General features: G+C 46.7%; 1 protein-coding gene across 1 annotated transcript; it reads left to right on the top strand.

Moving 5' to 3' along the window:
• Positions 1–8,162: 8,162 nt before the first annotated feature.
• Guca2b (guanylate cyclase activator 2B) lies at positions 8,163–10,403 on the top strand. The gene is made up of 3 exons (XM_005083923.4): positions 8,163–8,317; positions 9,279–9,465; positions 10,155–10,403. Exons 1-3 carry the CDS (start codon positions 8,228–8,230, stop codon positions 10,214–10,216), a joined length of 339 nt encoding a protein of 112 aa, XP_005083980.2. The 5' UTR covers positions 8,163–8,227; the 3' UTR covers positions 10,217–10,403.
• The last annotated feature ends 13,217 nt before the right edge of the window (positions 10,404–23,620 follow it).

Genomic DNA, 23,620 nt, shown 5'->3' on the forward strand with positions numbered 1-23,620 from the left:
AGACCCCCTCCTCGCTGCAGACCCCCTCCTCGCTGCAGACCCCATCCTCGCTGCAGACCCCATCCTCGCTGCAGACTCCCCTCCTCCAGGCTCGGTGTTGACGCTGCCAGCCACACTTGGCAGTCAAGCCACCCCAGTTTCCCAGGCAGAGCCTGGGAGGGGGATTCCCAGCAGCCTCTGCCTGCCTCCCTCTCGACTGATGCCCCAAGAGCCCGCTCCTCTGGGAAACAGCAGGTCCGCCTGTCAAGCTTCTCTCCAGAAAGCTACGACGTGCCATGAATGCCAATGGTCTCCACCAGGGGAAGGGGTGGAAACGATAGAGAATTCTGCTTACAGTTCAGATTCAATATTTGGGAGGGATAACCCTGAAATAAGAGCTTGCCTGATTTCTCTCCCAAGCCCGTGAATGCTTCATTAGCTGCTACTTGACATTTGATGGCTTAGTCTGATTGGCTTTATTGTGGCATTGGACTCTAAGAAGTCCCCAAGACAGAGTAATCAAGTTTCACAATGATGGCAACTGCAGATTTGACGGCGTACATGACAGCTGTGCCTTAGCCCCGGCTCTGGTAAGTGCAGGGGAAGTTGTGTTTCGGCCCCACCTCCTGTTCTCAGTCTTGCTTGGCACCCAGGCCCCTGACTCAGCAGCTACAGGGTTTCCTCAGCCGTGCAGACCGGGCACTATGCACAAAGAACTCCAGATTCCAGAGTCAGCAGAGATACTATCGGTTGTGGGCGAGGGTAGGGTTGCCTGGATGTGGGGGTCGCTGAGAAATGGACAAGTCGGAACTCCACAGAGCAGTCTCACTTGGAGTGGCTCTGACAAACACAGTGGGTGACACTCCATTTCATGGTGGGGGCCAACGCTGCTAGAAATCCCAGGGAGCACCGGGGAACGGGCCCACAGTCTGGGCTGGCTTTAGGCTGGGGTCAGAATAGAAGAAGTGCAGAAGAACGCCAGGCCTCAGACGTCAGCGGGGGCTGGAGGAGAACTGTTAGCCTCTTTCCTTTTCACTGGGTCCCCCCACTTCCTGAACACCCCACTCAACATGGTTGAGCACCTCCGCAGTCACCTCTGCGTCTGCCACACCTTGTCTTCATCCGACACCCTCAACCACAGGCCTTTTGCAGGCATGGGGTGCCTTGTTCACGACTGAGCCCTGGTGCCCAACACAAGTTCAGCGTCTGATCCATGTTTGCTGACTGGATGCAAAATGGAACTTGACCTTTCATAGGCCGGTGGTAGGGTAGGCACACGAACCAACATCGTCACCTCTTTGAGACTCCAGGGATCCAGGTCCTTCTGTGGGACATATTCACAGACTAGAAGGATCTTCTCCTCCCCTCATCACTGTTTGGGCCCCTAGGAGGGACATCTGGAGAGTAAGAGGATGCAGGAGCAGCTGTCCAACATCTAAGAGCCCAGCAGGGAGGACAGGGCCCAGTACCACTGCCACAGCTGCCTGTGTGGTTTCTGATGAGTCATCAACCTCCTTGTGGCCATTCCTCCATACAAAGGGTGCAATTCTGTGCCACCTCTGATGTGTGAAGAACCTGTGTGCTCAGAACAGGACTTCCCATGAGCCCTTGGTGCAGGTGGTGCTCCCAGCCCACCCCCCCCCACTGCCCTGCTTCCTAGGCAGGGGTGTGACTTCCATCTACCATCAGAGGGAGCTGGTGCTCAAGGAAGGCGTGGCTCGCCCTTAATCCCACAGCAGTGGGACTTCAGCTCTGCCTAATGCCAGACACAGCCTCCAGATAGCTGCTGGGGACCGACAGGGTGGGTGGAGAAAAAAGGAGAGGACTTTCTGGTGGACCATGGGGCCTACCAGACCTTCCACCAACTAACAGGCTCTCAGACTGTGGTGCCAGTCCTGTCTGCCCCGACTCCAACCCCATCCTTTCGTACCATGCCACACCATTACTCTTCCCTCAGAGCTTCCTACATAGAGAAGACCCGTGCTCTCCCCTATCCCCCCCTACAGTTCAGCACGTGTGGCCTCACTTCCAGTACCCCCTACACTCACGCACACTCACAAGCACACTAGCACACAAAGACTCCAAAGCACACATTCCCATACACTACACACAATATCCACCCGCATATGTGCTCACACATGCCCTCACTCTCACACATACAGACAGGCACACACACACACACCATTCCCACACATTCTCCTATACATACGTACCCCATATGCTCCCGTGTGTGCTTACACATTCCCATACATGTTCCCACAAGGGTTTGGGCATGCTCACACACAGATGCAAGCCTTCACACAACACACACACACACACCGAGTCACATCTGCCAACTGTCACAGGGGAGGAAACCAGAGACACTGAGATGCTGTCAGAGGCCCTTGTCACCCCAACAAGGCAATTCTCATTGGGCAAATCTGGGCTCTAGAGGAGGCATGTCATCCTTCAGTGAGGTTCTCCTTCTACCTACACTGCCCTTGGCTACCCGATTTCAGCATCAAGCCAGTGCCCTGAGCCCGGTCTCTGCTTTCTCCGTGGCCCGGCTTTGCTCACCTCAGCGTCTACCACCTCAAGGCACCAGCAGGGACATCCCCCAAACAATCTCACACGTTTTCTGACTCAGCACCTTAAAGGGGCAGCACTAGAAAAGGCCGCCCTGTTGAGGGGGTAGGACACCAAGACAGAGCCAGCTTTCCACAGAACTCAGTCATTCTACTGCAGTGTTCCATGTTCATCACAAGGGGGCAGCCTTGACCCACTTCCTGTGGTTGCTCTGTACCCAGCCCATCCTCCCCTACTGGGATAAGGACCTTGAACCTGTAGAGGATATAAATAAATAAACCTAGAAGGTGTGTATGTATTCGAGTGTGTGTGTGTGTGTGTGTGTGTGTGTGTGTGCACCCACATTTATGCAGGAAAATCTGCTACACTGTGATTTCTACAACTCTCTACAGGGTCTTCCAGGGCAGCTCCGTTTGGGTGTTGGACCCACATGCCACCCCTGTCTGCTTTACCCTTTGGTTTAAAGACTCTAAAAACACCCCTATTTCTGCCAGTTTTTTCTTACCCACATTATATCAGGCTTTCCTGCCTGCTGTCCTCAGAATCCATCTTCTAAGGTCAGCAGTGAATCTCCGTTATCAAACCCAGGACTTCTCAGTCATCACTTTCCTAGTGTCAACTACGACCTTTGCCCCAGCCAGCACACCCTCCTTCCTAAACCACTTACGCTGTTCTTCTCTCCTCCATCCCCTGCTCCAATGCCTTGGACACTCTCCTCTCCAGCCAGTGCTCTCTTTGATCTAGGTTCGGGACTCCAGGCAGCAGACACACCCTGGTGACATTTCTATCTCCACTCGTATGTCTGGCAGGTGTCTCAGAATTGACAGTGTCAAGACCAAATGTACTCCCCAATCTGCCCTGTTAATCCCTGCTTCTCATCCTTGTCAAGGGCAGCATTCCGTTTTTAACTAGGGAAGACCTTAGCTTTGTGCCATGCTCCTTCCGCCGGCCTTCATGCCCAGGCGCACAGGAAATCCCATGGACTCTGGCTTCAAAGCCTAGCTTCTAGAAGCTTGGCTTCTCACCCTTCCCCGCCTCGCCTGCCCAGGTGGTCACTGGTTCTGCATCGTGGCTTTCGATCCAGGTGTTTGTCATGCCTCTTATGCTGATGCTGCCACTGGGAAATTAAATTCTTGAGAAACCCCAAGAATTCGATGCATAGGGCACAGAAAGGGTCGGTTTCTGGGAATTGTTTTACAAGTATGAAAACAATAACAGTTACTGAACAGCCACCATGTGCCAGGAAGGAGCTGCATGGGTGACTGTGGCTTCTGGAAGGTGAGGAACTCCCAGGGCTAAACACACACTCATGGGTGGGATCGATGTTTGAGTTGTATGTGTTTATTCATTCGGTACCTTAAGTATTTGCTGAGCACAGATCGTGTGCCAGGTATTGTTTTGGAAAAACATAAACAAGCAAATTACAAATTCTAAAAGCTTTCATTACAATGGGAAGATGCAGCGTAGATGGATGTAAAGAGAAATAAACAGATGATGAAGATAGATAGATAGATAGATAGATAGATAGATAGATAGATAGATAATAGACGCTACAAGCAAATAATTCAGGCATGCAGAGTAATAGGGGCAGCTCTGGGACTCCAACAACACATGAAATAATCCTATCGACTGGCAAATGGGGTTGAAATTGAACAGGTTTAATTTATGAAACAAAGAAGCTTCTGCACAGGCAACAGCCAGAGTGGAGAGACAGACTACACATGGTAGAGAAGCTATCTGCTCATCACACAGGCATTAACATCCAGGGGAAACACATAATTGTAAAAATTAAACACTATCAGGTGTGGTGGCGCATGGAGGGGAGGCAGATAGAGCTCTATGAGTTTGAGACCTGGTCTAATTGTGAGTTCCAAGCTAGACAAGACTGCATAGTGAGACCCTGTCTCAAAATGCGCACATGCGCGTGCTCGCACACACACACACACAAACACACACACCAAAATAAATTTAAAAATCCTCCATATCAATAGATGATCATATTGCTGAACAGACATTTCTCAAAAACAAATGGCCAATAAATATTTGAAGACATGTTCAACATCATTAGCCTCAAGGAAACGCAAATCTGAACTGCTTGGAGAACCTCTCTCACCCTAATCGGAGTGACTATGATCAAGAAAAGAAATGACAGAGAATACTGGCAAGGCTGCAGGGAAGGAGGAAGTCTCCTCCACTGCTCTCATGTGAGTGTGAACTGCAGCTATGGAAATCACTGCAGGTTCTTCAAAAACACAGAAACTGGATCTACCATGTGACCCAGCTGCATCACTGTATTCTCAAAGGGACTCTCTGGCAATACACCACAGAGATCCACGCACACCCACTTTTGTAGCTGCACTCTTCACAGCAGCCAGGAAATGGAACCAGTGATGAGGACAGACATGATGTCAATCAATCACATTGAGGAACTGGGCAAAAGTGAGTAAAATTAGCAACTGTCACACCCCAGTGTGAAAAAATCCAGCCTGTATTTAAAACAGACAAAAAGGCAGCATAAAATGATAAGAACTCCTACAGTCTGCCACGGCTCTTAGCTGAATTATCAACCTGTCAACCTGCCCTACCCAGTTCAGACCCGGCAGTCTTGATAATCACATGACCCAGTTCCTCAAAGTAAATCTAGATGGAAAACAGATGAATAGATTGGTGGTTGATTGACAGACAGATTGGTGACTAGATCTTGTGGATACTGCTTCTCTGGAGACCTCTGCCTAACACTGCTGTTACAAAACTTCATGAAACCAAGGATAACAGCTTTGACCTTTCGTTCTTAGCAGGGAGGTGAGGCCTGATTGGCTGAAAGCTAAGAATATGCTGAAAGTCAATACAGTTGAACCTGTGAAAGCATCGAACTTGGCAAATGAGCAAGAAGTGTCAAGGACAACTCCTTAAGTTTTGACCTGACCGCTTGGGCACCTGGTAATATCATCAACGGTGACAAGAGAGGCTGAGGAGGTAGATAGATTGCTGAGAGGGGGTGGACGGTTAGGTAGACAACCCCAGAAACTGGGGCCATGGAATTCCTTGAAGCTGGATGACACTACCAAAGTAGGTAGCTGTAGGAAGAGGATAGAGGCCCAAGGACGAGTCTGGGGGCCCTGGTGAGTTCTAATATTAGGGCCTAGGAAACTCACCAGATGGGGACAGGGATGTCAGAAAACCTGGAAAGTCCATAGGCCCACAGCCAAGCAGACAACAAACTCTAAGAAATGCTCTTTGGGGAAAATGGGGTGCCACAAAAGTGGGTACCAAGCAGGAAATCAATGTGGGGAAAGGAGCAGCTAAACCTACAGAGGCAAACTGTCCCCCATCCTCATCCGTGTGAGCTTCCACAGGCTGCTATGGCAGTGGCTTCCCAGGTCCATAAAGACAGAAGTGTCCCAATGACTCCAGGTGACGTAAATGAGCTGGTCAGAGTGGCAGTGAGGATTTGCATCTATGGCCAAGTTGGCTTTGATGGATGGTGGGTCATTCATGAAGATATTAGGAGAGGAGGTTGGAAAGTTTGAGTGTTGTCAGGCAGAAGAGGAAGTCATGATTCACTCCCAGGGGATGACGGTGGTGTGCTGAGCCCCAGCTGGAGGAGCCAGTGGCTGGAGAAAGGAAGGCGAGCTCCACCACAGGGCCTTCAAACTCTGAAGACCGACTCCTGTCCCTTGATATAGGGGCAGGGGCCTGAGCTTGTCCCAAAGAAAGAGTGGCAGTCAAGCAGGCTCATGACAATTTCCAACACGGTGGACCAGTCATTTCTCTACAAATCGGCAGCTGAAACCTCAGGTTGTATAGATTATGTGAGGAGACACGGCGGGGAGAACCCAGTGCTTTGGATAGGGTGGCACTGAGTCCAGTCTGCCAAGGCTGGGGGTCACAACTGTCACCACCTCGGGTTTAGAGACAGGGCCTGTCTGCGAGGTCTGCATGGGAGAGAACAGGTGGGGAGGCCATCTTCTGTTGCAGGTGTCCCTGGCATGTGCTGGAATTATCTATCTGGGGACAGGCTCTCCAGGACAATGGCTGATAGTTTTCATGAGCATGGTTAAGTTCTTCATAGTGTTCTTGACTTCAGTGGTGAGAAAACTGAGACTCATCAAGGGTAAGCAAGGTCACGTGGTGTGTAGCTGCCAGAGTCTGGGTGCAAGCCTGGGTCTCCCTACCTCCAAGGCTCATGCTTCTTTTCCTATAGCCACACAGGCCGAGCACAGGTAGGGGTTCTGGATAGAACACCGGCCCGTCCGTTCCTCCTACCCCCCCGCCCAGAGGGAGCATGGGCAGAGTGCCTTGTCATGCCTTGTGTTGCTCATAATCAGGCATTTGAGCTACTGTTATCTGACAGTTGTTAGCATCTTGTGGAGAAGAGAATGTGAGACTCCAAAGACTCCAGAATAAAGGCCGAAGTCTAGATTCAAAGCAAGACATAAGAAACTCCAAAGTTCACTTGAGCCTTTTATCTGTTTCAGTGCAAGATAAGGTGAAGGCTAGGTGTTTTGCAGGATGAAGTGTATCAAAAATGCATGAACAGGACTGGTCTGTAGGAGCACATGATAATGTCCATTTAGCCACCAAATCTGAGAGACGGTAGGTGCCCAGGCAGGCTGTGGTGGATTCAACTCAGGCTGGGGTACTTGCCACGTATCAGTCTGTTCCTGGCCCAGCGCTGCCCCTGCAGGACCACTGTTTAGAGTTGCTGGGCTTGGCCACGGTGATAGCGCCCCAGAGCCTTCACCCTTTCGTCTCTGACCTGACCTTCGCCCATTGGAGAGGTGGTCTGTGAGATTAAAGGATCTGTTATACATGACTCACCCAGGGAATGCAGATAAACTCAAGGGGCTGAGCCCATCATGCCCACAGTCACCTTTGTGGGTGGCTTCTGATAGGCTTGTGTGGTGGGAGAGTAAAGGAAACCTCGGTGAGACATGATGCGACTCCCCAGACACACGCAGCAGCTGCTCCAGAGCTGGCCCTGAGCCCCTGTCACTTTCTATGATATCTGAGTCCCCTCTTTTACACCACGTTGATCTTCTGGCTCCTAAGACATGGGTACAGATATGGGTCACAAGCCAGGATACTGGGGTACAAACGGGAACTGGCAGGCAGAGGGCTGGGCAAGGACTGGTTGAAGGCTGGTCTTTCCACAGGTAGCTCTGGGTTCGGAACAAGATGTGGGACTTGGGTGAAGTTAGTACTGGAAAGCCCTGATGTCATCCTTGGGTGTCCACCTTGCTCTGAGCCATCTGCATGCACCGTTCACTCAAAGAACCAGGGGCTGACCTGGGCTAAAGATGTGGCTGGAGTCACTTTGACCTGGGGCAAATCACTTCACCTGGTGGTGCATTCCTGACTCGTCGTCACTTTCCCCTCCTCCCAGGTGTGGAGGACAGAATGGAAAGTGGCCGAAGGTCTTCCCACAGAATCCTGTTCATGACAAGACCTTGGCAGACCATGTTCCCACACATCTGGATCCCCCATCATCATCATCACCCCCACCCCCTTCCCGGGAACCAACCCTGAATTTGTCAAAGAGCCAGGCTTCTGCCAACCCCACCCCAGTGATACAGTTAATAAGTGACCAGAGCTCTGGACCCTGGCCTATAAGGGGCTGCTGGCCAGGAGGCAGGAGGCAGCCAGGTGGACAGTGGAGGCAGCGGGAACCCAGAGACGTGAGATGAGAGGCAGGGTCATGTCGGGGAGCGACCTGCGGGCTGCCGTGGTCCTGCTGCTGCTGCTGCAGAGTGTGCAGTCCGTCTACATCAAGGTGAGACCCCAGCCAGCCTACCTTTTGCCTGAAGGACCGGGGTTCAGTCCAGCAGCCAGGCTAGACTGAGACACCTGCTATGTGGAGGCTGCAGGAGTGTCCACAGCAACAGTGATAGATGAGAGAAACCTGGTTTCTCAGCTCTGCTAGCCCTTGAAGTCAGCACAGCCCCAGTATAGAAGGAGACGAGGGTCAGCCCTAGAGGGGCAGAGAGGGAAGGAGACCCCTCTTGGGTTCTCTCCCCTGAGCTAACCCATAGGAGTAAGTCACCAGGAGGGTTCCCCTGGCAGGGATTTTTGTGCTCACTGAAGGATGCACAGTGCAAGGCCCGGGTGAACACATTCCAGGCAGAGCAAAGGCCAGAAAAGGGGAACTTGAACTTCAGTGTCCTTCCAGGGACTATAATATGGGTGGGGCACAGAATCGGGCCTGGCTACGGTGTGGCAGGATGCTGCTGGTCTTGCTAAACTTGTGTAACTGTAGTTTGGCATCTGTATCTGGCAAGGTTCCCAGGAGGAGAATAAAAGGGTCTAGGAGGGCTTGAGAGGATCGGGATCACCAAGAGTCACCAGACCAGTGCTGAGAAAGGACCTGTTAGCTGGTCTGCCTGTCTGGTGCTAGGTTCCCACAGGGGAAGGTCAGCTCACATGGGGAAGAGACAGATAGCTAGACGGAAGCAAAGACAGGAGCTGCAAGGGTCTTCCTGTGTCTAATGCTATGGGCTGACCTACAGTGCTCCTTCTGTGAACAGCCTATGACAGAAGGCACCTAAAGCTGTTGGCGGCAGATCGCAAGCTAACCTCCACTTTCTGCCCCATAAACTGCTTTCCCAGTGTGGCTTAAACTCTCCGTGAGCACCGAGAATATCCTGGAGGACCCATGGGATTTTGATGACCTGTCTCATGGCACTGCCTGCTCCTAGTCAGTGCCTGACGACTTCTCACCCCTCCCTTCTCTGCAGTATAATGGCTTCCGAGTGCAGCTGGAATCGGTGAAGAAGCTCAGTGAGCTGGAGAAGCAGCAGGCGTCCGAGTCCCAACCAAACACCAGTAGCCTCCTACCTGCTGTGTGCCATGACCCTGCCTTGCCCCTGGACCTCCAGCCTGTCTGTGCCTCCCAGGAAGCTGCCAGCATCTTCAAGGCCTTGAGTAAGCACACTGTCCCCTGAATCTTCCTGCCCTTCTGCGTGTCCTATCACACCCCTCCACCGTCAGTTATTTTTGTTAAGCAGCCCAGTGGCTATGGACGGGGGGGAGGTCAGGAGGGCCTCCGGGGGCTGGAGGGTCACGGCCCTGCCCTCCACAGAACTGTCCCAGTTTAGGCATATGGAGTCAGGTAGAAAATAATCCCACAGCCCTGAGAAGTCCTTCAAAGACCTCACAAATGTGGGGAGGGAGTCTCAGAAGCCACAAACGTGATTCCATCTGATCCATCTGGTGAGATCAGCTTGGAATGGCTTCCTGGGGAGGACAGCTGAGCTGACATCAGAAAGGTGCAGAAGAGCTGGGCAGCTGCTGCAGTCGCAGGCGTCTGTGTCTCTGCTCTGGGCAGGCCTGAGCCTTTGGCCCAGGGCCCTTCCTACAGCACTCGGGTCAGGTTGCTCAGCCCATGCAGCAGATAAGAAACCTCTGACCAGGAGAGGAAGTACTTTACGAGCCCCTGCCAGGAAGGACAGCACATGAGAGAGGAATCTGACCCCCCTCACTCTGAGTCCAGAGCTTCCTGGTTTCTGTAAGGAAGATATCAGACCCTTTCCCCAGCAGCTCCTGGCTAACAGCATCTGTGACCACTGGCCCCTAGGGTCCGATTTCAACTAACCTACCTTCTTCCTCCACAGGGGCCATCTCCACCGACGAATGTGAGCTGTGTATGAATGTTGCCTGTACCGGCTGTGGCTGAAAGGACCCTGAGTGTCTTAAGCCCACTCCAGATACCTACCCACTCAGCCCACCCCATCCGTACTCAGGCATCATCGGAGTAGTAACCCCCTCCCAGCATAGCTGGATCCAGACAAAGCAATGGGGACACAGGGCTGGCATATTTGACCTCCAGGCAGCTGCACCCGAATAAAGATGCTATCACAAAATTGAGTGTCCCTGTGCTCATTTCTGGACTGTGTGGGGGCATACTGAGAAGCTGGATGGGAAGAAAAGACAGGCAAGACGAGATAGGAACTCCCCACCCATGCTCCCAAGCCCAAGGAACTAACTCATGGCATCCATTTCCCCAGGTGAGGGAGTCCAGAGTAGCCCAGACTCACGGGACCTTCTCCCCTGGACTAATCCAAACCTTTCCAGCCCCAGGGGCAGAGCTCATGACAGAGAGGAGTTGGGCATAGGCAAGGGTATGCTTGGAATGGGGTGTCATCAACTGGTGCCCTTTCCAAGTCCAGGGACAATCAGGAGACTCTTCTCCACAGCCTAGAAGGACTCTACTCTTTACTGAGTGTCCAGTGTGTTCTACACCCCTAGATCTATGCATCTTTCTTCTTTATTGTTTTGTTTGTCTTGTTTTGTTTTCTGAGACAGGGATCCTCTGTGTATCCTTGGTTGTCCAGTAACCCACTATGTAGACCAGGCTGGCCTTGAACTCACAGACCTCTGCCTACCTCTACTCTACCTCCCCAGTGCTGGGATTAAGTGTGTGTCTCCACTACCCAGCCCACACACCTTTCTAAACACTTGGCAGAGATAACTCAGTGAGTCCTCATCAGTCTGAAGAAGTGAGTGACACTGCCATAGCCAGCTCCTTTATTCAAAAAGAAAGTCCCTACAGGGTCACAGACTTGGCAGAGTGACCAAGCAACCTCTTCCCAGGATGCTACACTCCATGCTCTGGTCACCCTGCCATTGTCTCTCATCCTTTGGCTATGGATCATGACGTCAAAGGCAAGGCTCAGTGAGACCATCATACATCTCCCCTGAGTGGTGCGAACACAGCCCCATGTAAGATCAATGGGAAATAGGCCCAAATGGTGTCTCCTCTCCTGGCAGAGCACCTATGGGAACAGACTGACTAGTGCTATGTGGTGGCCTGAACAATATTAGAGGGTAAGAAGTTGGGGCTCAAGGAGCTGAGGCCTTCACTCCAGTCAGCTGATGTGCTGGCAACTCCTGAGAGCGAGGATTCCTCCAGGGCATGTTTGCTGCTTGGCCTTTGTCCTGATCATCTGGGAGGGAGGATAGCTGGTGCAAGGGCCAGCTGAGTCCACAGACAGCCACCCGGCCCTACTGCCCCTTCTGCTCCTCCTCCTCACTCCCTGGCTTGTGCCTCAGGTTTCTGCCTGTGGACCAGCATAGCCCTGCTCTGACTGTGCCCCTTGTCCTGATGTGTGCCACCATGCCACCTCTCAAATATGACCTGAGACCAAACTCATCTGTAGACACTTACCATTTGCCCTTTCAGGGGCTCTGTCCCACCTACTCAGGGGTTATATCCAGGGAACTAGGGAACTGTCACTGGAGAATCACTGCACTGCTGCAAACACACACACACACTCACACACACATATACACACATACACACACACTCACACACACATACACATATACACACGCTCACACACACATATACATACATACACACACACTCACACACACATACACACTCACACACACATACACATACTCTCACACATATATACACACACACTCACACACACACACACATATACACACATACACACACACTCACACACACATATACATACATACACACACTCACACACACATACACATATACACACACATACACACATTCACTCTCACACACATACACACTCACACACACATACACATACTCTCACACACATATACACACACACTCACACACACATATACACACATACACACACACTCACACACACATATACATACATACACACACACTCACATATACATACATACACACACATACACACATTCACTCTCACACATACACACACACTTACACACACATATACATACATACACACACACTCACACACACATACACATACTCACACACATACACATACTCTCACACACATATACACACACACTCACACACACATACACACTTTCACACACATATACACACATACACACTCACACATACACACTCTCACACTCATTCACACACATATACACACACTCACACACTCACTCACACACATACACACACACACACACACTGTACAGTAGGAAGTGTAAACACACCCTGTGTTCCTGGGGCTTTTATCATTCTCCTTCAGGAAGCGGTTAGTTATTCCCACAACATTCATGCCACTATCTCTCCTCCATCCCTTCCCGCTCCTCTTTCCTCTTCCTCCTCCCCTCTCCCTCATGCCCGGGCCCTGGCAGCCACTCTTCTCTCTGCAGGTCTAAGCTGAGTCTTTTTCAGATCCCTGTTCTAAGACAGACTTTGCAGGATTTGTCTGTCCCTGGCTTATTTCATCAATAAAACATACTGGAGTCTCACCTGTGTCACGGGTGACAGGGTTCCCTTGTTTGGGGTTAAGCACTATTTCACTGTGTATATACAATACTTTCTATATCCCAGGCTTTGGCTAATTGAGGCAATGCAGACAGCTTGACAGTGTATGGCTTTAATGTCCTGTGGCTATGGAGCCAATGGTAGTTCTCATTTTACAGGAGGGAGGACCTCTATACTGCTTTATCCATAAATAGTCATTCTTTTTGTTTGTCTTTCTTTTTGTTTGTTTGCTTGTTTTTTGGTGGTGATTTTTTATTTTTGTATTTTTCTCACATATATTATATCCTGACTGCAGTCTCCCTCCCTTCCCCTCCCCCAGCCTCTCCCACCTCCCCTGTCCCCCAGATCCACACTCCTGTCCCTGCTCCTGTCTCCCCTTGGAAAAGAGCAGGCCTCCCAGGGACATCAACCAAACATGGCATAAAATGCTACAATAAGACCAGGCACACACCATCATATCATGGCTGGATGAGGTGACCCAATAGGAGGAAAAGGGTCCCACCAGCAGGCAAAGGAGTCAGAGACAACTCCCATTTCCACTATTAGAAGTCCCACAAAAAACACCAAGCTCCTCAGCCATAACATATATGTAGAAGATATAGACCCCCACAGGCTTCCTGATCTCAGAGAGCCTGGGGTCAGCTGATTTGTGGGCCATATTCTCATGGTGTCCCTGTTCCCTCTGGCTACTCTGATCCCCCCACCTCCTCTGCAGTACTTCACAAGCTCCCCATAATGTTTGGCTGTGGATGAAGTCTCTCTGGTCTCTCCGACGATTATCCTGCTAGTCACCAGTCTCAGAACACTTCTGCAGGTAGGACTAACTGTCAAAGGTTTTGTGACTGAGTTGGTGTTCCAATCTTTCCACTTGAGGCCTTGCCTGGTTACAGAAGGTGGTCAATTCAGGCTCTGTATCCCCCATTACTGGGAGTCTTTGCTGGGGTTACCCTTTAGAGTAACCCTAGATTTTTGCTAGATTCCATGGAGTTTCCATTGAACTAGGATTCCACCTTGCACCCCAAATATCCTCTAATTCCAGTTGTTTCTCCCAGTATTTTCTCTTCTTCCACTACTTGACTCCCTCCTGTTCCCAACTCCACTTGCCCCCAGTCCACTCTTGAAATCTATTCTATTTCACATTCCCAGGGAGATTCTTACACGCACTCTCCTTAGTCCCTTCTTGTTGCTTAGCCTCTCTGGGTCTGTGGAACATAGCATGATGCCTTTTACTTTACAGCTAATATCCACTTACAAGTGAGTACATAACCATGTTTGTCTTTCTAGGTCTGGGTTACCTCACTCACGGGATGATTTTTTTCAAGTTCAATTCCATTTGCCTGCAAATTTCATGATATCATTATTTTTAACAGCTGGATAATACTCTTTTGTGTAAATGCACCACATTTACTTTATCCATCTTCGTTGAGGGAGATCTAAGTTGTTTCCAGCTTCTGGCTATTAAGAGCAAAGCTGATATGAACATAGTTGAGCAAGTGTCCTTGTGGTAGGATGGAGTGCCTTTTGGTTATATGCTCAGGAGTCTAGCTGGGTCAAGGTAGATCAATTCCAAATTTCTGAGAAGCTGACATATTGGTTTCCAAAGTGTACAAGTTGGCATTCCCACAGTGTGGTGGAGGAGTGTTCCCCTTGCTCCACATCTTCTCCAGCATGAGCTATCACTTGAGAGATGTAAGATGAAATCTCAAAGTTGTTTTGATTTGCATTTCCCTGGTGTCTAAAGATGTTGAGCATTTCTTTAATTGTTTCTCAGCTATTTTGGTTTCCTCTGTTGAGGTCTGTACCCCATTTTTAAATTGGATTATTTAGTTTGTTTGTGTCTCATTTCTTGAGTTCTTTATGTATTTTGGGTATTAAACCTCTTTCAGATGTGGAATTGGTGAAAACCTTTTTCCATTCTGTAGGCTGCCATTTATCCTATTGATGGTGTCCTTTGCCTTACAGAAGCTTTTCAGTTTCATGGGTTCCTGTTTATTAATTGTTGATCTTAGTGTTGTGTTATGGGTGTTCTGTTCAGGAAGTTGTCTCCTGTACCAATGCATTCAAGGCTATTCCCTACTTTCTCTTCTATCAGATTCAGTGTATCTGGTTTTATGTTGAGGTCATTGATTCATCTGGACTTGAATTTTGTGCAGAGTGATAGATATGGATCTATTTGCATTCTTCTACATGCTGGCATCCAGTTATACCAGTGCTATTTGTTGAAGATGCTTTCTTTTTTCATTTGTATATTTCTAGCTTCTTTATTGAAAATCAGGTGTTCATAAATGTGTGGATTTTTGTCTGGATCTTTGATTCAATTCTATTGATCAACATGATCATTTTATGGAGTTTTTATTGCTACAACTCTGTAATACTGATTGAAACCTCTGGAAGTTCTTTTATTGTATAGGGTTATTTTAGGTATCCTGGGTTTTTTGTTTTTTCATATGGAGTTGAGTGTTGTAATTTCAAGACCTGTAAAGAATTGTGCTGAAATTTTGATGAGGATTGTGTTGAATCTGTAGATTGCTTTTGGTAGAGTGGCCATTTTTACTATGTTAATCCTATCAATCCATGAACATGGGAGATATTTCCATCTTCTGATATCTTCTTCAATTTCCTTCTTCAAAGACTTGAAGTGTTTATCATATAGTTCTTCCACTTGTTTGGTTAGAGTTACCCCAAGATATTATATTATTTGTGGTTATTGTGAAGGGTGTTGTTTTTCTCTGATTTCTTTCTCAGTCTGTTTGTCACTTGTATATAGGAGGGCTACTGATTATTTTTTTAATTAATCTTGTATCCAGCCATTTTGATGAAGGTATCGATCAGTTGTAAGAGTTCCCTGGTAGAATTTTTGGGGTCACTTGTGTATACAATCATATCATCTGCAAATAGTGATACTTTGACTTCTTCCTTTCAAATTTGTATTCACTTTATGTGGAATATTCCCTTACACTATGTGAATATATGCCACTGTAATTGGTTTAATAAAGAAACTGACTGGTCAATAGCTGAACAAGATAAGGTTAGGCAGGAGAACCAAATTAAGAATACTGGGAGGAAAATGGGCAGAATCAGGAGTAGCAAGCAGACCCAGGGAGAAGCAAGATGGCCTTGACTTGCTGAGAAAAGGTACCAGGTCACTTGGCAAAGCATAGATAAGAAATATAGGTTAATTTAAATGTGCAAATTAGCTAGTGATAAGCCTGAGCTATTGACCAAGCATTTGTAATTAATATTAAGCCTCTGACTGATTGAGAGTGGCTCTGGGACAAGAAAACTCTACCTACACCTTTATCTCCTTTAGCTGGCTTATTGCTCTAGATAGAACTTCAAGTGCTGTATTGAATAGATATGGAGAGAGTAAACAGTTTTGTCTTGTCCCCGATGTCAGTGGAACTGTTTTGAGTTTCTCTCCATTTAATTTGATGTTGGCTATAGGCTTGCCATAAATTGCTTTTATTATGTTACAGTAAGTCCCTTGCATCCCTGATCTCTCTGAAACGTTTATCATGAAGGGGTGTTGGATTTTGTCAAAGACTTTTTCATCATCTAATGAGATGATCATGTGGGTTTTTTCCTTCAGTTTGTTTATATGGTGGATTAGTTTGACAGATCTTCATATGTTAAACCATTCCTGCATTTCTAGGATGAAGCCTACTTGATTATGGTGAATGATCTTTTTGATGTGTTCTTAGATTCAGTTTGTAAGCATTTTAGCATGAATGTTCATGGGTGAACTTGGCCGGTAATTCTCTTTCTTTGTTGAATCTTTGTGTGGCTTGGGTATTAGCATAACTGTGCCCTCATAAACTGAATTTGGCAATGTTTCTTCTGTTTTTATTTTGTGGAATAATTTGAGGAGTATTGGTATTAGCTCTTCTTTGAAAGTTTGGTAGAATTCTATTCTGCACTAAAACCATCTGGCTCTGGGTTTTTCTTGGTTGAGAGGCTTTTAATGACTGTTTCTATTTCCTTAAGGGTTATAGGTCTATTTTAATTGTTTATTTGATCTTGATTTAACTTTAGTTAAATCAATCAGGAAGTTGTCCATTTCTTTTTGCTTTTCCAGTTTTGTGGAGTACAGGTTTTTGAAGTATGACCTAAGGACACTTTATATTTCCTTGGTGTCAGTTGCTATGTCCCTCTTTTCATTACTAATTGGTTAATTCCGGTATTCCTTCTAGTTAGTTGCCTAAGGGTTTGTCTCTCTTGCTGATTCTCTCAAAGAACTGGTTCTCCATTTCATTGATTCTTTGTATTGTTCTCTTTGTTTCTATTTTTATTGATTTTAGCCCCCAGTTTGGATTATTTCCTGCCATGTACCTCTTGAGTATGTTTGCTTCTTTTTGTTCTAGAGCTTTCAGGTGTGCTGTTGAGTTGCTAGTATGAGATCTTTGCAATTTCTTTATGAAGCCACTCAGTGCTTTAATACTGTTTTCATTGTGTCCCATAAGTTTGGATAGATTGTGCATTCATTTTCATTGTATTCTAAGTAGTCTCTTTTTTTTTTTGCCCTGACACAGTAGTTGTTCAGTAGGGAGTTGTTCAGTCTCCATGTGTTTGTAGGCTTTCTGTTGTTTCTGTTGATAACCAGTTTTAATCTGTGGTGGTCTGATAGGATACAGGAGGTTATTCCAGTTTTCTTTATCTGTTGAGATTTGCTTTGTGACTGAGTATATGGTCAATTTTGAAGAATGTTTCAAGAGGTGCTGAAAAGAAGGTACATTCTTTTGTGTTTGGGTAAAATGTTCTATAGATGTCTGTCTTTGATGTAGAGGTGTGTTTCTTTTTCTTTTTTTTTTTTTCTTTTTTCTTTTTTTTTTTTTTTTTGGTTTTTACGAGACAGGGTTTCTCTGTATTGTTTTTTGGAGGCTATCGGTCCAGCCCGGCCTCGAACTCACAGAGATCTGCCTGCCTCTGCCTCCCGAGTGCTGGGATTAAAGGCGTGCGCCACCACCACCCGGCGAGGTGTGTTTCTTATATCCATGTTTTCATATCCATTCTGTTAGCCTGTGTCTTTTTATGGGGAATTGAGTCCATTGATATAGAGAGAAATTAATGACCAATGATTATTAATTCCTGTTATTTTGTTGTTGTTGGTGGTGGTGGTGGTTGTAGTGGTGGTGGTAGTGGTGTGTGTGTGTGTGTGTGTGTGTGTGTGTGTGTGTGTGTGTACCTACGTGTGTCCCTTCTTTGGATTTTGCTGGTGTGAAATTATTGCCTGTGTTTTCATGGGTGTAGTTAATCTCCTTGGGTTGGAGTTTTCCTTCTAGTACCTTCTGAAGGACTGGATTTGGAGATAGATATTGTTTAAATTTGACTTTGTCATGAAATACTTTGTTTTCTCCATCTCTGGTGATTAAAAGTTTTACTGAGTATAGTAGTCTGGGCTGGCATCCAGGATCTCTGTCCAGGCCCTCTGGCTCTTACAGTACCTGGTGAGAAGTTAGATGTAATTCTAATAGGTCTGCCTTTATATGTTCTTGGCCTTTTTCCTTTGCAGCTTTTTACATTCTTTCCTTGTTTTATTTAATGTTTTGATTATTATATGATGACAGGATTTTCTTTTCTGGTCCAATCTATTTGGTGTTCAATCTACTTGGTGTTCTGCATGCTTCTTGTACCTTTACAGGCATTTTCTTCTATGATTTTGTTAAATATATTTTTTTCTGGGTTTTTGAGCTGGGACTCTTCTTCTTCTATTCCTGTTATTCTTAGGTTTGGTCCTCTCATAGTGTCCCAAATTTCCTGGATGTTTTGTATTAGTAATTTTTTAAATTTAACATTTTCTTTGTTTGCTTGTTTCTTTATTTTTCTTTTCTTGGTTGTCCTGTACCTTGCCCTGTAGGCCAGGCTGGCCTCAAGCTAAGAGAGATCTGCCTGTCTCTGCCTCCTGAATGATGGAATTAAAGTGCACCACCGCCACTAACGGCATAGGTTTAGCATTTTCTTTGACCAATGAATAAATTTCTTCCATTGTATTCGTCAATGCCTGAGATTCTCCCTTGCATCTCTTGTAATCTGTTGGTGATGCTTGTGTCTGTAGTTCCTGTTCACTTTCCCAATTTGAGTTTTCTTTGTTGCTTCTATTTCGATTTTCAAGTCTTGAACAGTTTCTTTCACCTGTTTGTTTTTTTCTTGGCTTTCTTGGCATTCCTTAACAGATTTATTGATTTCCTCCAATTTTTTTGTTTGTCTTTTCCTCAATTTCTTTTCTTTTCTTTCTTTTTTTTTTTTGTGGGGGAGGTGGTTTCGAGACAGGGTTTCTCTGTGGCTTTTGAGGCTGTCCTGGAACTCACTATGTAGACCAGGCTGGCCTCAAATTCACAGAGATCTACCTGCCTCTGCCTCTGTCTCTTTCTCTCGAGTGCTGAGTTAAAAGCATGCACCGCCACCACCCGGCTTTCCTCAATTTCATGGATGTAATGAGTTGGAGGCTAGCCTCTTAAGAGACTTTTATCAGTTCCTCTTTAAGGATCTCTATCACCTTCATAAAGTTGGTTTTAAGATCGTTTCGTTTTCTTGTGTTTTACCTGCGTTGGACTATTCAGGTCTTGCTGATATAGGATGACTGGGGTCTGGTAACGCCATGTTGCCCTGGATGTTGTTGATTGTGGTTTGTTTGTTTGTGGGGTGTTGTTTGTTTTGTTTTGGGTTTTTTGTGACAGGGTTTCTATGTATAGCCTTAACTGTCCTGGAACTCATTCTGTAGGCCAGACAGACCTCAAACTCAAAGATCTGCATGCTCCTGCCTCCCAAGTGCTGAGATTACAGACATGTGCCACCATCCCCTGGGTTTTGTTTTTTGTTTGTTTGTTTTGTTTTTGTTGTTGATTTCTGAGTTTGTCTTCTTTGGATTTGGATTTTATTCCTTGGTTTCTGTTTCTTCTTTGGTCTTCTGGTCTTTGTGACCTGGATTTCTGGAGGCTGGTGTGACCTCTGATCCAGTAGGAAGTCCCTGTCCAAGCTGAGGGCTAGACTTTAAGTGACTTGCCTGACCTTATGTGCTGCAGGGAAGGTCTTTGTTCTTCTGACTGGCATGCCCTGCACCTGAGCAGTGGAGGTCTGATGGCCGAGTTTACATATTGATAGCTAATTTTCCCAGCATCATTTATTTAAAAATCTATCATTCATTGTATATGACTTAGGTACGTTTGTTAAAGATCAGCTATGAACTTATTTCTAGGCTCCCTGGTCTGTTCCATTGGTTTCTTTTTTAATACTTTATTTAATATTCATACATACATATGATGTGTTTGGATCCATTCCCATCCCCTCATCTCCAATTCCTCCTCTATCCCTGTCCATACTTTCCCATCAATTTTTAATGTTTATTTGTTTTATGTATATGAGTGCTTTATAAACTTTATGCCAGAAGAGGGCATCAGATCCCACTATAGATGATTGTGAGCTACCATGTGGTTGCTGGGAATTGAACTCTGGGATCGCTGGAAGAGCAGTCAATGCTCTTAACTGCTGAACCATCTCTCCATCCCCTCCTACCAACTTGTTGTGTCCTCTTTCTCTCTCTCTCTCTCTCTCTCTCTCTCTCTCTCTCTCTCTCTCTCTCTCTCTCTCTCTCTCTCTCTCTCTCTGTGTGTGTTTGGTTTAGTACCCAATGAGCCTATTCAGTACTGTTTACATGTACTAGGTGTAGCTAGTCTACTGATCCATGGGTAAGCTCTCAGGGGCAACATCCCTGAAGAAACTGACTTTCCCTCCCCCAGTTGCCACTGGCTGTCAATAGATCCTTAGCTAGGGGCAGGAATTCATGAGCCCCTCCTCAGTCCATGCTGAGATTTTGGTTGGCTTGATTTTATGCCAAGTCTGTGTATGCAGTTCTAGCTGCTATAGTTCATGTAGGCAACTGTGGTGTCTTGTTGGGCAAATATCAATTCCCTCTGGTTTTTACAATCTTTCTGCCCCCTTCTGTGATGATTTCTGGGCCTTGGAGTGGGGCCTGTGATAAAGATGTCCCATTTAGAACACTCTAGTCTCTTATTCTCTGTACAATGACTGGCTATTGGTCTCTGTATTAATCACTATCTACTGAAAAATAAAAAGGGCCAAAAGATGCAGTTATCTATGGGTACGAAGAGAAGAACTTCGGGGGAAGTTTATTACTATTTCCATTTAACAGAAAAATAGCATCAGGTTATCCCCCTATGGCCTAGGACCTAGTCAGCTATGAGGTTTTGGGCCCAGTTAACAGTACCAGGCATGAATTCCACCTTATGGACTAGGCTTTAAATCCAATCAGAAAGGAGTTGGCTATTCCCATAACAGTCATGCCACTATTGCATCAGTACCTCACAGGGTTCATAGCTGGGTAAACTAATTATTTTCTTCCCTGGTAGTATATGTTACTTTAGTTTCTGTTTGTTTTTTCCCTTTGTTTGTTGTCAGTACCATACTGTTTTGACAACTATATCTTTGTAGTAGACTTTGAGATAGGATAGTATGCATATTAGTTAAATTTCTCTTACTGTGACAAAATACCATGACCAAAGCTTCTTATTGTAGTGGAATCTTGTTCCACCAACAGACTTGAGGTAATGGCTTTAGGGTGTGGCTTCAGAGTTTGGACGTGACCCCTTATAAGGAAGAGGAGTGGTTTGCTTGGGCTTTCTCTTGGGTTGTGGTCTGAGCATTGCAGACCCTGCACCTCCAGGGGCAGAAGATTGTTATGGTTATTTACCATCATTGTGTGAGTGTTCCCCCAAATAAACGCTATTCTTTATTCAGGCATCTGTGGGCTTCCTTAACCCACCTTCATCTTACAGAAGAAAGTTTTTCAGCTAAAGGATCCTGAGAGGAAAAGGCCTTTCATGATGGGGAATAGTAGCAGAAGGTGAGTGGCTTGGTCCTGAAGCAGGATGCTGAGATAATGCAAATGTTTAAGTAGGCAAGGACCTAAGTTCTCACAGTCAGTGGCATGCTTCCTCCAGCAAAGCCACACCCCGTACATCTTTCTAAATAATGTCACCAACTGGGATCAGGTGTTCAAATGCTCATGATTATGGGGGACATTTCTCATTTAAACTATTACAGTGTGTTGAGCTGGCTTTGATCATTTTGCTTAAGATTGCTTTGGCTAGGACTGGGATATGGCTCATTCGGTAGAATTGCATACACAGAGCCCTGGGTTTCATTTACATATACGAAGACAAAACACTAATACACATTAAAAATTAAATACATCTTAGTCATTTAAAAAAGAACTCTTTCAGTATTATTTGTTTAATCTTCATACAACTCTACAAAGCAGAACTTTCTTCTCATGTTTCTTTGTGAGGCAGGGTTTCAGGCTAGAAGCTGAGGATGACTTCGAATTCCTCACCCTGTCACCTTCACCAGTTTCATCCTGGGTACATGTGGGTCCCACCATACTGGGTCAAAGTAGTTCTTATGATCTCCATTTTGCAGGCAGGAAGTCTTTACTGTCAGTGCCACCCAATGAGTCTGGCTCCAACGTTGAAATATTAAATGACTATCCACCATACAGGTTGTCAAATCCCTCAGCAACCCTGGGAGGAATCTTGGTCACCCAACCCCGTTTTCAGACAAGGAAGACAAGCCTCAGAGAGAGGGACAAGGTTTCTCAGAGTCGGGCTGAAGCCACGTCCTGGCTGCCTCCCATGCTCCACACTGTGTAGACTGAACTACCCACCCCAGTGGCGTTATGTCTTCCCACCCTCCCTATCTTCTGGAAGTTTTTCTTCTTCCCTACTTCATATTGGTTTTGAAATCCATCTATCCCACTGCAGGTCCCAGAATAATGAAAAACCCTCCTCCTTGCAAAGCTCCATGGTCGTATCGAGAAGAGGGTGTCCTCTGAATTCCAGACACAGGAAGCCTGTCTGAAGCAAGTGTCTTCCTCCCACTCCCTCAGACAGACCCCAGTGGCCTCATCGTTCTCTGTCCCCCATGTCCTTGCTAACTATATGGCTCCTGTGCTGTGTATGGTCACCTCCTGCTTGAACCATTCTCAGTCTGACCCTTGATTTTGCTTTGTTTGTTTTCTTTAAGAGCCATTTAAAGAATTCGTCTTTCCTTTGCATCAGGCCTGAACTGGGAGCTTAAAATGCATCATTTCACACGTTCTAGAACTAGATACTGTAACAGAGGAGGAAACTGAAACGGAAGGGAAGTGGTTTTCCTAACATCACACAGGATGTGGAGGACCAGAAGCTGGGACCCGGAATCCTGGATTTTCTTCCCACAGTGTTATTCTTCCAACCTCATCACTGAGGGCAGAATTAACCCCAAGTGAGGTGGCACAACTTCCTCATGCTCAGAAGTCATCAGCAGGGTGGCTAGAGGTACAAGAGATATAGATGACCACAGGGCATAAATACTCTTCTTGGGGAGACTCAGGAAAGGCCATAGGGAAGCAGCCATGGAACCTGGGCTGGTAACCTAAATGCAGGAAGCAGTGGTGCCGTTTCAAACGGGATCATGGGAAGGGTGGAAGGCACACTGTTGGTCAGAGGGAATCAGATCCTGAGTAAGGCACACTGTTGCTCAGAGAGCCAGATCCTGAGTGGCCCGTCAAATGCCTGTGAGTATGGGACACCCAAACCAGCTCAGACAGATTCCTGCTCTCACACGTGGCTTAGTGACTCGGTGCCCCCAGGGGATATGTGAGAAAGGTCACGATTTCACCCTCTCGGGTGGTCTCCTGTATCGTTGTGTGGTAGAGGGACTCAGGGAGGAAGCAGAGCCTTCTACTTTACACACTGAACCCCAGCCTTCTGAGGAGAGTGTCCACAGCACAGGACTGCTAGACTGACAGCGGAGAAGGAACGAAGGCAAAACACAGAG

Source organism: Mesocricetus auratus, unplaced genomic scaffold (genome assembly GCF_017639785.1).
Source record: "Mesocricetus auratus isolate SY011 unplaced genomic scaffold, BCM_Maur_2.0 Super-Scaffold_100014, whole genome shotgun sequence".
NCBI classification, from domain to species: Eukaryota; Metazoa; Chordata; class Mammalia; order Rodentia; family Cricetidae; genus Mesocricetus; species Mesocricetus auratus.